This window comes from Penicillium canariense (genome assembly GCF_028826845.1).
Source record: "Penicillium canariense strain IBT 26290 chromosome Unknown utg000006l_segment0_segment0, whole genome shotgun sequence".
Classification (NCBI taxonomy): domain Eukaryota; kingdom Fungi; phylum Ascomycota; class Eurotiomycetes; order Eurotiales; family Aspergillaceae; genus Penicillium; species Penicillium canariense.
This window is the reverse complement of record NW_026622733.1, coordinates 1104734-1120737: the sequence shown is the minus strand read 5'-3', so window position 1 is coordinate 1120737 and position 16004 is coordinate 1104734. Positions and strand designations below refer to the sequence as shown.

The window sequence follows — 16004 nt, the reverse complement described above, 5'->3', positions numbered from 1 at the left end:
AATCCAACGTTGGTTTTGCTACAGTTCAGCTCAGTCATGAATCCGCATCGCATCATCCAAGTAGATCTCTCTGCTTTGGTCTAGAAGTATTGAAAACATGTCTTGCCATGATGTGTATGAGCTCTGTTAAACAGCCTTCAATTTTGATAAAATTGATTCACCACAGCGTCCGCGGGCTTGCGCCCTGACAGATGCTAACATTTCAGGGCCGCACGCTCATTTGCCAGGCACAGTAAATGTCCAGTCCTCGGGAAATTGGCTATACTGAATATCATCCTGACCCCGGAAGACATCATCATAATGCTCAATGCGAGTCTCTGGGTCTCTGGCCTGCTCATAATACCGATGCGCCAATGCCTTGAACACAGGATCGTTCCACATCTTGGCCATCCACTCCAAAGTGTCCTCGCTAGCCCCATCCAGGGGAAGGCCGTACGTTCGGAATCGCTGGGTATGGTTAGTCAAACTGATACGAAGAGAGGAAAGACAAGGGGAGAAAAGACTGCCTACCGTAAGTACCGGCCAGAAAAAGGCATCAGCAATGCTAAATCCTCCAAACAGGAACCCTTCATCGACCTCTCCTAGTACCGCAAGGCGCTCCTTGGTGCCTTTCCGAGCGGTGTCCCAAAGGTTCAGCATCTTTTGGATTTCCTGGTGCGCTGCATCGGAAATCGGAACGTTGCCGGTATAATGGGCCAGGAAGTTCGTGGAGAACGAGTTTCGGATAGCGGAGAAGCCAGAATGCATCTGCGCAGTAGCACTGCGAGCGAGGGCCCTCAATTGGCGATCACGAGGCCAAAGAGGAAGTTCAGGGTGCGACTCGGCAAGGAACTCGCATATTGCGAGCGAGTCGCAGATTCTGGTATTGCCGAGGGAGCGGCATTCCAGGAACGGTACGTATCCGGATGGGGACACCGTTTTCACCTATGATCTTATTAGATTGATGCAAGGAAATTGCTTCTGACAGCTTTAGGCGCCCTTACATCAGAAAGCTTGATGAATTGGCAAGTGTGCGGAATTTTGAAGTACTCCAGGACGGCCTCCACCCGACTGGTCCAGCCTATGCCATGTTAGCGGTGAATTATATGACAAGGCAATGGGCAACCTACTGGAGTAACGGGTATAGGTGCCAATAAAATGGATATCGGGCTGTTGAGCAGCCATGGTGGTGTTTCCGAGGGGTGTGAGTTGATTGACACAAATCTTGTGGTGTTGCGGGACAAAGGCCACTTGGTGACTGACTCACCCATTCGCGTCTCGTATCCAAATCTTCTTTGCCGAGGCAAGCCGCAAATATTTTCTTATCGCCCGACGCGGAAGTCTCCACTTCTTTATCACTTTCCTATCCCGTGGTCTGTGATGGGCCCTCAGGACTATTCAATGAGGCTCTACCGGAACTGTTGAAGACGCTTAGAGGAGCGGTGGAGTGTATCATTGTTTCGCAAGCGTCCCATGAATTTGTTTTTCTCTCAGATACAATCTCGTATTCGCAAAATACCTGAATCATACGTTATCCCATCTCATGTTCAATAACGGTATGGCATCATAAGCATGAAAAAGACAAGACGAACTTCGAATCCATGGAATGCTGAAGGTCCGTGCAGGTGGGTCGTATGTGACGACTAAATAGTTCGGAAGCTACCTCCAAGGGCGGTTAGAACGAAAGACTGAAGAAACATACCATTGGTTTATCTAAGATTTTACGCGCCAGACCCAACACAATATCTTTGTGATGCGAGCGTCCGTTGTTTCAGAGATGAGTTACCGCTGGGATTCGCGACCAGGATCTCATTCTGTCCTCGGAGGCGCCCGGTAGTTAGGTCCAACACCATCCAATTTGTGGGCCCTTGGGGGCCTAAAGGCCAAAGCGTAGTGGAATCTAGATTCTTCGTGATTTTAGATCTATCAACCCTCGGACTGTCGATTGCATCATATTACGCATGTCAAACAATCTCAGTGTCAAGTTGCCCCGCCTCACTATAAAATTATTTCAAGAAGTCTCCGTTAGTTTCCACCAGTACAAGTTGATACTCAGGCTCAAACTGCATGAACATTGCCTCGGGGGTGCCTGTTCCTTTTTTTGTATACAGCGCAGTTTCATCGTCAACAAGTGTCTTTCTTAATTCTCCCGAGGTGCCACCCACAGATCCAGGCGCGACTGATGCCTCCACTAGGAGCTGAGACTGACACGCTCTTTCCAGAGCGATGAAAAAGGCAGCCGCCTCAGCTACCGTTCCACCTGAGGTGAGAAGCCCATGGTTTTGCATTATCAGGTTCTTATTTTTGGGACCAAGGTACTCGGCGATTCGTTCGCCTTCCCCTTGGGCAAAGACCACCCCCCCAAAGGCGGGATAGACGGACAGATCGTCGTAGAACATGCAAGAATCTATAATGCCAGCGAACGTTAGTGAAATTAAACATTGCGATGGATGTCGCGAACGAGGACAAGTACAAGGTCGAGTGGGTGTAAGTGTACGGTACCTTGATTCAACATGTCGATTCCTCTTCCAAATGTGCTCCATGCTCTCCCATATGGACTATGCATATGGGATGCAGCATGAATGTCCGGTCGCCTCTTATGAATCGCGGAATGAATCATGAAACCTGCTGCATTGACAGGCTTATTTGCGCCATCCACGCGATTTCCTTGCTTGTCCACTCGAACCATATCAGAGACTTTGAGCAACGCAAAGTGCACAGCGTAAGGGTTGATCCAGAATGTATGTGGCTCCACAGGATCTGGGGTCGTCAGCAGATACAATAAAATCCCAAACTAAGCCATGCCGACTTGTACCTCGCAAGCTAATGTGCCCACTGCTCCCATCAGCGAAGCCGAGTTTGGCAAATATGCGAAATGCGGCTGCCATCTGCCCAAGGAGCCATGTTCGTTCCCCCTCTTTGGTCTTAGGGTATGGAATATGATGCAATCTTTTCACCTGGCCATCGCTGGCTTTCTCCGTGTTCAGAGCGGAGGATGATGTAGTAGTCTCGATCGTCGTGACGGAGGACATTTCGTGTGGTGGAGACTCTAGAATGAAGTGAATGACAAGACTAGGTGGATAAAGAGAGGAATCAGAAGATTCAATCAGATAAATGGGTTTCCGCGATAGTGTTGGTAACCCCGCAATTAGTTGTCCAAGGGGTGTGCCATCGCAACTTCGACTAGTTCGGATAAATTTCCGAGGAAGATAAGAAACGAGACATGCTGAGGAGAAGACTACTAGTGAGTCTTGAAAGCTTGATCACTGCGTTTGACCGTTCGTTCTACTTTGGGGTATGAAAGCACTCGCCCTACTGCCGCCCATCTAAGTTCCGACCGTAACTGCGTACCATTTAGCTAGAGAGTCCTCCATTTGGGAACCACTTTCGACCCACTACAAGGACTGAACGCCATGGGCTTTTATGAGCGGTGAGCATGGCTTAATATGATTAGTCGGTTCGGGAGAGGCCGGCAAGGGTACGTCGTCGCCATGATGGACTTCTGGAGAATCCGGGAAGTAAGCGGAGATATTAGTTTTTCTCAGCCGCATCATATGCTGTTCAAGCTTTCTGAGCATCAGGAACTTCGAGGGCTGATAAGAGAAAAATCCATTTATTTCTCCGCGGCAAAACAATACGATCGTGAGGGGCAGATGGCAAGACGGCAAAGAGGGGCAAGGCTGCACTACGAAATCCAGATTCTTGAGCTTCCTCCATCATTTGGCCGCAAGGGATATCGTTGACAATGATATCTTTTCTTAACCTGCCAGCCGAGATCCGGGTGATTATTTATGGTTATTTGTTATCACCGAACGATTATGTGAGCGGCTACCGACAGATCGAAGATATGGTCACAGCACATACGGACCGTTCTCGTGGACCGAGCTGTGCTCTCCCTAGATTTTACGTCGACCGGTATACCCCTTCGATTCTTCTCCTGAACAAACAAATCACTCGCGAAGCCCTTTATGTGTTACATCGAATCCCGCTCGATCTTATAGGCACTCCTGGAAATTACCTATCGATGCGCCAGATGGATATCACCGAGTTCATCAGTGAACATCTGCTTCAAAACATTCATTACGCCATTCTGAGATTGGACGCCCCCCATAAGCATTTTGTATTATCATTACTCGACATATGGTGCGAGAGGAACAATCTACAAAGACTTGACGTATATCGCCCAAAGACAACCCATACAACCCCTATTCCAGGAAACCATTGGAGAGTCGTGAAGAGCAGGGTACTACCCCATCCCACTCAATAAAATCTTGACGCTACTTGTCTGACAGCCGTTTTTAGATACGAGAATTCTCGACCATGGTACCCGTCGTGTGGCATAAGGTTGAGAAGCCTCTTAAAGCTGGAATGTGAGTCTCTGGGATAAATGGGACTAAGCCCGGGTTTCAAGGTGATTCATCCCTCTCATCATCCACTTCACGGTCGCGGACGAGCTCCAATGACTCACCCGCAATAAGGCTTTTGCTACCTCGCTGAAGCTGTGGACCGAGACTCACCAGATATTTTTCCTTGGTGGCCTCATCAAACTGTGTGAAGGGATGGCATTCGAAAACTCAAGGCTTCCAGGACGATCTACGGCCAAGATGAATTTCAAGTTATTGCAACTGCCGCATTGAAAACACGGAAACATCGTTGCGCATGACATCAAAAGTTGTTCTAAGATACTGCTTTCTGGAAAGCAAAGTGCATAACGGGTTCACTGGGAACTGTGAATTCCATAAAAGAGCAAGAAGATGGATTAGCGACAAGTACACTGTTGTGATATTTTCTCAACTAGGAGGGAGACCGTTGTGTACAACGAGCTCATAATATAAGTGATTTGACTAGAAGGATGGAATCTCAACATGCTACGGTAGATCGGCATAGCAGCCGTTCGATAAGATTAATCAAGGAAAATGGCCTGGCAGAAACCACCGAAACACGTCGCTGTGTGAGGTGCTTTCCTGATTAGCTGGCTGAACCGAGAGAAGTAGTAATCTAATTAATGTACCGCTATGGTAATAGATAGATAGATAACTAGCTAGTTAACTAAGTGAATTAGATAGTTAGATCTTCATTATTGGCATTTAGCCTGGAGGTTTTCCTCAAAACAATTGACTAAACAATGGATAGAACTTCTCAGCCAAATGACGCAAATATTGTAACAAGACCTGAAAGAGGCCATACTTTGATTGCACACACTGGCATTTCTATCGCACCTTGCGATCAACATCAATTTCTTCAATCTTCTTGAAAGCCTCCGAAACCTTGACTATGCCTTGTGTTGTGTAGTCTAACTTGATTAGTAGCCACGCTGCATGGAGTGAGAGGAGAGAAAAGATTGTACTAACAACAGCCAATCACCATCCAGATGAAGTTGAAAAAGAAATAATAGAACCAGAAGTAGTATCCCTCTGGTCGGCAGTATGATATGTCAAGCAAACTTGTGGCATAATAGAGAATATCGCCATAAACTTGGCCAAGCGACAAGACAATTTGCAGGCCATATCGGGCGGGATGATTTACAACAATGCAGTAGGCGATAAAGAAAGCCAAGGGGCCCCACGCAAACTAGATGATTAGGTGAGATCTCAGCGCCATAGAACGGTAAATAGTCGACTTACTGCGGTAACTGCTTCCATGCAAACGAGAAATGTGTCAGAAGTCAAGTAACGAGAATCAGATAGCGAATACTCTTTCCAAAGCTGGCTGAATAACGCCTGAGAGCCCGCAATTTCTTTATGGTGGATAACGAAATGTGCTTCAAAGAAAAGATGGACAAATCCAGCTATTCCAAATTAGTCTTTTGACGTACTAAGCTGTTTGCAAGGTCTTCCACTCGGGGGACGTACTCAGGCACATCCAAACAAAAGCAACCTGGTCTGATAAAGTCGCCGATGGTCGCATGCGACATATGGCCACAAAGGCAATCCCTATGACAGCTGCGCATAAAACGCCAAACTGAGCAATAAGTGAAATCACTGAGCTTTCATTGCTCACATAGTGAGGCAGGGAGACGGAAGGCGGATAGTAATTGTGTGGCATCAAGTGCGACGCCTCGACGTGTTGTACAATATCTGCCATTGTATCCTGATGACAATTAACTCCCACAAACTGATAGAGAGATTTTGATTGGAGCCCCAGATATCGAAGGGTGCAGGTATCTATAGTATTTATAGTTATAAGGGTTGGGCTGCGCTTCTTGTAGTAACGGTTGACTTAATGGGACGGAGCCCGCGGGAGCCGATGCCCGGTCGTACCAACCGGGTGGGCGACTTCCGGCTCTCCTTTCTTTTGCTAATCATAACGAAAGAGAAATAGTTAGAGTGATCTGACTATCAAAATCTGCAAGTAAGTTGTATTTGAAGAAACCCCAATCATCAACTTGATTTAACGGAGTTCTGAAATTTCACTCCACCGCCGCTTCAAGCTGCGATAGGATATCGAGTATTTGACGAGGATGTTTCGTTGATCAACAAAAAATATCGACATAGGCAATGCATAAATTGACCTAGATTCATGATGCAGACCTCGTAACACTACTCAAAGTCCTAAACATACGAGAAGTACTTCTAGAGACCCACTTTGATTTTTAGCGGAGTATGACTTTGATTGCTCAGAATGACTCACCAGGACTACACCGCGCTGGGGTTGAATTTAGGCGCCATATCGCATCTACCACACGCTCTTCAATCGGGTGCTCATATTTAAGCACGAGAAACCCAATTGTGAGAAACGAATTTACTATTCTTCCCTATTAATAATGTCGAAAAGATCAAATCACGCTATCGTCTTCGGCGCATCTGGTCTGATTGGGTGGGCCCTGGTAGACCAGCTACTGAATTCATACCCTACTGCTGATTCTTTTTCCAAGATCACGGCGGTCACAAACCGTCCACTTAATTTCTCTAAATCTTATTGGCCTGAACCTGACTCGAATAGGCCTCAGCTGCAACTTGTTTCAGGAATCAATCTTCGTCATGGCGATGGGGCAACGTTGGCAGATTCGTTGAAGCAGGAAGTAGAGGACATCGGAAGCATCACCCACCTTTACTATCTAGGTTCGTTTCCATAATAGCCCTAATATTTGCAAAAATCCTCACTATTGAGAAGTCTTCACTGCAATCGAGGATGACATCGAAGAGGCTGCGGTCAATCGGCGTATGTTTCAGAATGTCATCGATGCCCTCGGCTTGGTAAGCCCCCATTTACAATTCGTGGTATTTCCTGGTGGAACACGGGTAAGCAGAACTCAGAGCCAGAATCAACTCTCTAGGCCATACTAAAAATTCAGGGGTACGGTATCTATGCTGCTGGGGGCTCTTTCAGCCCTCCACTGAATGAGGATATGGTGAACAACCTCCCTCTCGATTACGCCAAGACTGTTGTGTACCCAATGTATCGTGCTATGCTTGATAAAGCGAGCCAAGAAAAGAAATGGACATGGTGCGAGGTTTGTCCGGATGCAATCGTAAGTTGTTTTGACTGAATGCATATACACGAGCGTAACTGGCTGACCTCGGTAAAGATTGGTTTCACTCCGAACGGGTCTCAATTCAGCTTGGCGCTGCACTGGGCCCAGTACTTGTCTCTATACGCTTACAACCATGCTATCGGACCACATACGAAAGAAAGCCAAGCCACCGCCGTCAAGGTACCCTTCCCAGGTAATACCGCTGGCGCCAACTCCCTGTTCTCCCCGGTATCCAGCGACACAATCGCACGCTTCATGATTTATGCCTCGCTACACCCCGAAACTTGTGGTAATGGTCGACTATTCAATATTTCTGACAACGAAACACCCTGTAAATATGGTGATTTATGGCCACGGTTAGCGAGATGGTTTGGCTTAGAAGGCATGGGACCCGCGGAAGATTTGCAAACTGGAAGTAATCCCCTAAGAGTCGGTGAGCTTCCTCAATCGCTCTCGTTACCCCTTCCTGGAGAGTATATAGCCAGATACAGGGCTGTCTTTGAGAAATGTGGATGTAAAAATGCTGCGAGTGCGGGCGTGGGCGCTGGAACCGGCAATTAGACAGCGTTGGCTATTGGTTGACTTTCGATCGACAACTGAGCTTGAAGAGGCTGAGAGAGACGGGGTTTGAAGGAGACAAAGACCCAATTCAGGGCTGGTTGAAGACATTTGTGATGTTCAGAAAAGCAGGACTGATACTGTAATCTTCAACCCCAGAATCACATCCATTGATATTTACAGTCGGTCATTGCGTGTTGGATGTGTATTATAGTCAGCAACAATTCTAAAATATACAGAGATATAGTAGTCTATTCAAATGCTTTATCTATCTCTATTTTTAGACCTTTCGTTAATCAGTGTTCAAACAGGTCATGCTGTATTATAGTAAGTATCATCGTTGGTTCGTATGGCAATTGCAGGTCGATAGAAGCTATTTCTTTTTGAAAGACTGCTATGAATTGGCATTTGAGATGCTCACTTTCTCCTATGAAATAACTGTACCGGCGCCTCTCATGGCCATGGTGATGTAGAGATCAATTGGCCGAGAGCAGGATCCCCGGAAGTCCTGAATTCGTATCCCAGAGCATGTTCCAGTACAGGTTGCGAAAGCGCAGGTCATTTCTGTGATGGAATCATGGTTCTGAGGGTGAGATATTTCAACTCAAGGTGATTTATGGGGATCCTCATGAGCGATAGTGGATCCTCATGCCCCGGAACAGAATCGCTGAGATGGGGCGTAGGTCTCGGTTGGTTAAGGCCGTTCGCTCCGAATGTAAACCATCAGCCCAGCACGTGGGGCTGAAGCGGGCGGATTGTTATCCACGCCATTGATATTGAAGAGTATTGACAAAGATTGCTGGTGCCGCACTGATCCATTCGCGTTACCCTCATGGAGTCGATGGTGGGTTTGATTTCGCAGAGCCCCCGTTCATTATTCTTCAAGATGGAATATCCGATGCCTTGACTTCCTGGTATTTCGACAGTACCTTCATCTCGGTATCTCGTTCCTTGTTCTTCTTGTCGATAGCTCTCTGGACCTGCTCTTTTTTCTTCTCGGCTTCTTCAATTTTCCGTTTCGCTTCTTTGGCGGCCTGTTCTTGGGCTCTCAGAGCGGCTTCTTTGGTGGGGAATTCATGGCGCAGTTGCTCGAGCTCCGAGCTGATATCTTGGTCCTCTATTGGTTGGCAGGTAATCGGGTGGTAGCTGTAAACAGGCAGTGGCTCCCCTGGAACCTGGATCTCAGGGAGGTCCGGGTGTATGGGGGTGGTACGAATCGGGGAATCGAGCGGGACGGCCGACGTGAACTCGGACGGAGGAGAGAGGAGGGATGCCTCTGTTTTTGCCATGGTCGCAGTGTGAGCGTTGACTTGGGAGAAAAAGACTTCAGAAAAGCGAGGATTGCGGGGCCGCACTTCTCAGCTATCGAAGGTTGGCAGAAGTCAAGGTTGATCCATCCGGACTGGGAGATGTTCTGCCAGGACACCGCTCACCGCCAAGACATCATCGTATGCGGGGAGCTTCTCCAGACATCACTATTCACAGCAATACTCATGTTCGCAGTGGGTCATCAACTCAGAAACAAGACGAATCCCTTAGGCAGGTCCTAAGTGGACCAGCTGTGGTGAATCTGACCCCGAGAAACGGGCAAGACGCTCCCTGATACTTTCAATTTCCTTCCACCCTCCGGCAACTTGATTGCATACTAGCCGAAACATCATGCAGGCATTCGGTACGTATTCGCGACTAGACAGATATGTCGATAACGAGTCCTTTCATGATCAACATTCACTGATTCTGCTCGATTTTTCTAGTCCCGAAAAATAGGAGGGTAAGTTTCCAGTAAATAACGACAGATCACCATAGACTAATATACTCCTCTAGCCCAGGTTTGAGCTTGTCCTTCGGGTAAGTGCAGCCTCCAGGATTGCCACAAGGAAGTTTTCTCTTCCTAACTTGATTTGAAGATTAGCGATATCAACAATGTTCCTTTGGGTAACGGCACTGCTTGGGTGCGTTGGCGTTTGCCATCATCCAGTGCCACCGAACATCAAGGTCACACTGAAAAAGCCGTTCTCACTGATCACCGTGCCTACTGGAATTATGAGAAGGCTCTCTATGTGAGACTCACTATCGACAGAAACTCCATGCTTCAAGAGTGCGAAATCAATTTTGAGATCATCCAAGAGTTCCATTCTTCCCCCACCAATGAGAAGAATGTGCTGGGCAAAATCAAGCTGAACCTTGCGGAATATGTGGATAAGGTTGACGAAGACGAAGGAGTTGTGAGACGATACCTGATGTCTGACTGCAAAGTCAACAGCACAGTCAAAATCGGCATTGCGATGCGCCAAATTGAGGGAGACCGCAATTTCACCACGTATGTGAAGTTCAAGGCATATTCAGTTTTTGAACGAGGCTAATCAGTACCAGGCCACCTCTCAAATCTGCGACTGTCTTTGGAGGAATTGCGAGGGTGGTGCACACTGCTGAGCCGGGTGACTCTGAGGAACTCGGGCACCTTCCATCCATCAACACCAAAAGCAGAGAAGTGGCTGACATGCAAGACATGTATCGGCGGACTCTGGCAGCAAAATGGACTTCCCGAGCCCGTGACCTGCCGGCTGACAAGCTTATTGAGGAACTGTTTGCTGGAAGCTCCTGTTGGAATAACGAATCCCACAACATCCACAGCAACGCCCACTCAAATGAAAACAGAGACTATCTAAACGTGGAGGCTGCGTCGCGGAAAACCCGCTCCGGGAAAAGACTGTCACCTAGCTTCGAAAAACGACCCAAGAGTTCTTCCAGCAATCACTCCCATGGCAGTGGAAAGACACCCGACGCGCTTTCTACTCTCAGCCGCTCTCAGAAGGGCGGCAGTATCGAGCAGCAACTATCCGATGAAGAAAAAGGATGGGGCTGGAAGCACCGGAATGCTGATCAGGAATTAACCGAGTTCGATGTTAGGGAGGATTTGCGAAGCTGGGAAATTGCCACAAAGGAATAGCGTGATACTTTTGCGAGGCCAAAGCAGGGAAAGTAATTACATGTTGTGATAACCGCTTCTCCGTTACCCATGATGTATACCAGGTCCCGCTTTTAATGCACATGTTTTGGATTGGGCCTTGCATGCCCCGTTTTCTATGGATTTTTAAAGTATTATACATTAAGTCTTGAATTACCTCTTTCTAGCAAGTAAAATAGTGTTATTACCCGCGTCCTTATCAGTAGCTAGGGTCGGCAGTGGAGGGTATGACATCGGCCCTGGTGAACCCCCGGAGTGCCCAGCCCCACAGCTGATCGGGAGCCGGACGTTGGCTGACCTTGACGTGTAACCACTTCCTTGCCCAACTCCCCGAATCCTTTCCCAGGACCACAATCCCTCAGCCCTATGGGACGAATCAGCTAATCTGATCCCGGAATCTTTGACTCTTCTACATATCTCGGCGCCCGTGATCGAAATTCGGTGCCCGCCGCCTAGCCATCCGAATTTGTCCCCCTCCTTCAGTATGAAGACCATGCGCGCACAGTGAACCTAGGCTCACGGCATGGAGAGAACACGGGTTGCCAAGGTGCGTCTGATTAACTCGGCGCTCAGCGACGTGATAAAACTTGCTAATCGCCTGCTGCTCTTTAGGTTGACAATGTGAGCTTGGCTCGCCGTGGAGACCAAGTCGACGGCGCCCTCCACCTCACCCCTCACCACCTAATTTTCTCCCACACTCCCCTAATTTCGAGCGAAGACGCGGCCAAGGGCGTGGCCATCAGACCGAAGGAGCTCTGGTTTACCTACCCGATCATCTCTTTTTGTACCTTGCGACCGGCCCCCGCGGCGTCCCGCCAGCTCTCTTCCATCCGCCTGCGGTGCCGAGACTTTACATTCGTGTGCTTCTATTTCACCAGCGAGCAGAAGGCCAAGGAGGTCTTCGATAGTATCAAGCTATGGACATGCAAATCGGGTCGACTGGACAGGCTCTATGCATTTAGCTACCAGCCACCGCCGCCGGAGAAGGAGTTCAACGGGTGGGACTTGTATGACCCGCGCAAGGAGTGGGAGCGCCAGGGTCTCTCCAAAGAGACCTCGGCATGGCGGGTCTCCGAGATCAACACCGATTATAGTGTATGTGACTATTTATATTTATTCACGGATTGATGCGTCGTGCTAACTGCAACTTGCAGTTCTCCCCAACATACCCTGCACTGATCCCAGTGCCTTCCGCGATCTCAGACAATACACTGAACTATGCCGGGCGATATCGCTCTAGGCAGAGAATCCCTGCATTAACATACCTTCACCCCGTGAACAATTGCAGTATCACCAGGAGCTCGCAGCCCCTCGTTGGTGTGCGACAGAACCGCAGTATCCAGGATGAAAAGCTCTTGGCGGCTATTTTCTCGACTTCCCGCTCAGAACGGCCGTTGGCCAACTTTGCGAAATCCACTCTAGACCGGGAGGCCTCCGATTCAAGCCATGATAGTGGATCGACGACAGACCTTGACGTGTCAAACGCCGAGGAGATCGAAGATGAGATGTTGGCCGCTGCCCGCGAAGCTCATCCTGAGGAACGTGCGATCTATGGTGCTCAACAGCAAAACTTAATTGTCGATGCTCGCCCAACCGTCAATGCTTTTGCTATGCAAGCTGTTGGACTGGGCTCCGAAAATATGGACAACTACAAGTTTGCCACCAAAGCCTATCTAGGGATTGATAACATTCATGTAATGCGTGATTCATTGAACAAGGTTGTTGACGTTTTGAAAGAGACGGATGTCACCCCGCTCGGGCCCAACCGCGACCAGCTTGCGCGGAGTGGCTGGCTCAAGCATATCGCAGGCATCTTGGAGGGCTCGGGGTTAATCGCTCGTCAGGTCGGCCTTCAACACTCCCATGTCTTGATTCACTGCTCCGACGGCTGGGATCGGACCAGCCAGCTCAGTGCTTTGAGTCAAATATGCTTGGATCCGTACTTTCGAACTATGGAAGGCTTTATGGTCCTGGTTGAGAAAGACTGGATGTCCTTTGGACACATGTTCCGACACCGATCAGGCCACTTGAATAGCGAGAAGTGGTTCCAGATTGAGAACGAGCGCGTTGGAGGTGACGCAGAAGGTGGCGGCGCAGGCCCTGCCAAGGCGATTGAAAATGCCTTCCTGAGCGCCAAGGGTTTCTTCAATCGGGAGAATACGAGCCGGGACTCCTTGCCTGATTCTGAAGGGGAGCTGCAGAGCTATGACTCCGATAGCCCAACCAAAAAGCCGAGCTCTGCGCCTCGCAGCATTGTGTCTGAGAAAGAGATCACCAAGGTGAAGGAGACCAGTCCTGTTTTCCATCAGTTCCTCGACGCCACCTACCAACTGCTGTATCAGCATCCGACGCGCTTCGAGTTCAATGAAAGGTTCCTTCGACGGCTCCTCTATCATCTCTACGCCTGTCAGTTCGGGACATTTCTCTTCAACAATGAGAAAGAGCGTGTAGATGCGAATGCACGAGAACGAACCCGAAGTGTGTGGGACTACTTCCTTGCACGAAGGGAGCAGTTCACCAACCCACAATATGATCCCGTCATTGATGACCACCAGCGTGGGAAGGAACGACTGATTTTCCCTCGGGTCAAGGAGACTCGCTGGTGGAGTGAAGCATTTGGCAGGTCAGATGCCGAGATGAATGGACCTTTCACGTCGGCAAGTAGAGGTAGTGAGAGTCCTGGCTCAGGTCGAGCCCCCATCTTGACTGGAATTGAAACATCTCAGCACTCGGTTGGGACGGAGGTTCCAGGAACAAGTATGCAGACTGCGGCAGCATCTGGTATCGCTGCTGTTACTGCTGGAATATCCAATCTTGGAACACCGAAAGATCAGAAGGATGAGTCTAAGGGGAGAAAGGCTCGAGGGATGGAGGTAGAATTGCAGTGAATGAAGTAAGAGCAACGAGGCATCTAGGTCGTGATTGAGGAAGTTATGTTTCCCTATGAGGCACTGTGGATTGGCAGCGAAGGAGCCTGGGCCTTGATCTCATCGCATGGACCACTGGACATATATGGGCCTTGATTTTATCCAAATTTGGCGCATTGTTTACTGAAGAATTCACCTGCACACGCCGACGTCATGAAGTGATTCGGACAAGGAAACTATGTCATTGATGCCTTGTAGCCTTGTCGCCTGAGATAGCAGATATAGGACGCTAGTCCAAACGGGAAAGGATCCCGTTCAGTACAAGCGAGGGTTGAGCCCTAACCAAAACGGGCAATCGAAGCCCTCACCCAAAAAATCCCCACTAATCAAAGATTCTCACAACGACCAAACTTCCCGACCTCGACTTCGCCCTCCCCCGTCGACAACCCCTCCAATTCCACCCACCAGGAACGCAAAAATGGCCGCTGTCCAGGGAGCTATTTCCAAGCGCCGGAAGTTCGTCGCCGACGGTGTCTTCTACGCCGAGCTCAACGAGTTCTTCCAGCGCGAGCTGGCTGAGGAGGGCTACTCCGGTGTCGAAGTCCGTGTCACTCCCACCGTCACCGACATCAGTACGTCGCATCTCCCGAATTTCCTTTTATTCCCGTCAAGTCGAATGGGATTGGATTGAATCTACAAGAGCAAAGAAACGTCCGGGGAAGAAATTGAATGCTGTTGTTTGGAGGATATACGCGAATATCGGGATGACTCCATGCTAACGGATGCCTTCACTTTTACAGTCATCCGTGCCACCCACACCCAGGAGGTTCTTGGCGAGCAGGGTCGCCGCATCCGTGAGCTCACCTCGCTCATCCAGAAGCGCTTCAAGTTCCCCGAGAACTCCGTCTCCCTCTATGCCGCCAAGGTCCAGAACCGCGGTCTGTCCGCCGTCGCTCAGTGCGAGTCCCTCCGCTACAAGCTCCTGAACGGTCTGGCCGTCCGCCGTGCTTGCTACGGTGTCCTCCGCTTCATCATGGAGAGCGGTGCCAAGGGTTGCGAGGTCGTCGTTTCCGGCAAGCTCCGTGCCGCCCGTGCCAAGTCCATGAAGTTCACCGTACGTCTACACCGATCGTGGAAGGGAATGCTGCTGTGAAAATATGGTGCGCTGGGCTCTCGGGGATGAACGATGCGTTTGTTGCTCGTCCCGGACGGTCGTACCATATTGCGCTTCTCTTAAAGAAATATTGTCTGGAGGCTATATCTTGCTAACTACATTCTTCTCTACAGGACGGCTTCATGATCCACTCCGGTCAGCCCGCCAAGGAGTTCATTGACTCCGCCACCCGCCACGTCCTGCTCCGCCAGGGTGTCCTTGGTATCAAGGTTAAGATCATGCGCGGCTCCGACCCCGAGGGCAAGTCCGGCCCCCAGAAGACCCTCCCTGACTCGGTCACCATCATCGAGCCCAAGGAGGAGCAGCCCGTCCTGCAGCCCATGAGCCAGGACTACGGCGCCAAGGCTCTCGCCGCCCAGCAGGCCGCCGAGCAGCAGCGTCTGGCCGAGGAGCAGGCCGCGAATGCCGAGGGTGGTGCTGAGGCTTACGCTCAGGAGTAAACTGTTTCTCTCTCTTTTCTCCATTAGGCCCGGCTTCTCCTTCATCTTCGCTTCCTGTCCTAACCTTATACTCTACCTCACGCAATCAAAATTACATGAAGACTTCAAAATTTTCTGTTTCTCTGTCGCAATATCGACGAATGATGTCTAGTCCGCGCTTACATGACCGGATCTTGAATCATTTTGACTATCGCAATGATTTAATGATGGAGTGGACATCGGTGTACAAAGATCTACAGTCGAGAATGATTCCATGAGACAAAAAGTTGATAAGGATTTGACGATTTTGACCTCCATCACATTGTAGTCTATGTAGTAGATGGCGTCGAGATCACCCTTTGCCAGCGGATACCTATCTCATCGTAACTTAAGCTCAGCTAAGGCGAAACATACTTGGCGGGCCCGTCGCAGTTTCCTACCTGGCTCTATCCTCCTCGTTGTGAACTCAGATGTATTGACCTGAATCTCCAAATTTCCCATTGACGTAAGCTAGGTATATATGAATACTAACATATTTGAATTTAATTGCTTTTGGCTCTCCATA

General features: G+C 49.3%; 8 protein-coding genes across 8 annotated transcripts; 4 read left to right on the top strand and 4 right to left on the bottom strand.

Annotated features, from left to right (window-relative positions):
• Positions 1-216: 216 nt before the first annotated feature.
• On the bottom strand, positions 217-1164 carry N7482_008388 (glutathione S-transferase; the record flags this gene model as incomplete). Its single annotated transcript, XM_056690512.1, has 4 exons — positions 217-447; positions 511-924; positions 984-1060; positions 1110-1164. 4 exons carry the CDS (start codon positions 1162-1164, stop codon positions 217-219), a joined length of 777 nt encoding a protein of 258 aa, XP_056540277.1.
• Positions 1165-1985: 821 nt separating this feature from the next.
• Positions 1986-3011, bottom strand: N7482_008387 (uncharacterized protein; the record flags this gene model as incomplete). Its single annotated transcript, XM_056690511.1, has 3 exons — positions 1986-2386; positions 2482-2739; positions 2795-3011. 3 exons carry the CDS (start codon positions 3009-3011, stop codon positions 1986-1988), a joined length of 876 nt encoding a protein of 291 aa, XP_056540276.1.
• Positions 3012-5189: 2178 nt separating this feature from the next.
• Positions 5190-6063, bottom strand: N7482_008386 (EXPERA domain-containing protein; the record flags this gene model as incomplete). The annotated part of the gene is made up of 4 exons (XM_056690510.1): positions 5190-5272; positions 5331-5550; positions 5604-5767; positions 5832-6063. 4 exons carry the CDS (start codon positions 6061-6063, stop codon positions 5190-5192), a joined length of 699 nt encoding a protein of 232 aa, XP_056540275.1.
• Positions 6064-6742: 679 nt separating this feature from the next.
• N7482_008385 (SDR family oxidoreductase) lies at positions 6743-8014 on the top strand (the record flags this gene model as incomplete). Its single annotated transcript, XM_056690509.1, has 4 exons — positions 6743-7040; positions 7093-7220; positions 7274-7450; positions 7508-8014. 4 exons carry the CDS (start codon positions 6743-6745, stop codon positions 8012-8014), a joined length of 1110 nt encoding a protein of 369 aa, XP_056540274.1.
• Positions 8015-8892: 878 nt separating this feature from the next.
• On the bottom strand, positions 8893-9300 carry N7482_008384 (uncharacterized protein; the record flags this gene model as incomplete). Its single annotated transcript, XM_056690508.1, has 1 exon — positions 8893-9300. The coding sequence occupies one exon, from the start codon at positions 9298-9300 to the stop codon at positions 8893-8895; it is 408 nt and encodes a 135-aa protein (XP_056540273.1).
• A 370-nt stretch (positions 9301-9670) lies between these two features.
• On the top strand, positions 9671-10961 carry N7482_008383 (N-terminal C2 domain-containing protein; the record flags this gene model as incomplete). Its single annotated transcript, XM_056690507.1, has 5 exons — positions 9671-9683; positions 9766-9782; positions 9836-9859; positions 9919-10331; positions 10385-10961. The coding sequence occupies 5 exons, from the start codon at positions 9671-9673 to the stop codon at positions 10959-10961; spliced, it is 1044 nt and encodes a 347-aa protein (XP_056540272.1).
• Positions 10962-11502: 541 nt separating this feature from the next.
• N7482_008382 (phosphatidylinositol-3-phosphatase YMR1) lies at positions 11503-13867 on the top strand (the record flags this gene model as incomplete). Its single annotated transcript, XM_056690506.1, has 3 exons — positions 11503-11526; positions 11592-12074; positions 12134-13867. The coding sequence occupies 3 exons, from the start codon at positions 11503-11505 to the stop codon at positions 13865-13867; spliced, it is 2241 nt and encodes a 746-aa protein (XP_056540271.1).
• A 457-nt stretch (positions 13868-14324) lies between these two features.
• N7482_008381 (40S ribosomal protein uS3) lies at positions 14325-15460 on the top strand (the record flags this gene model as incomplete). Its single annotated transcript, XM_056690505.1, has 3 exons — positions 14325-14478; positions 14647-14960; positions 15134-15460. The coding sequence occupies 3 exons, from the start codon at positions 14325-14327 to the stop codon at positions 15458-15460; spliced, it is 795 nt and encodes a 264-aa protein (XP_056540270.1).
• Positions 15461-16004: the final 544 nt, after the last annotated feature.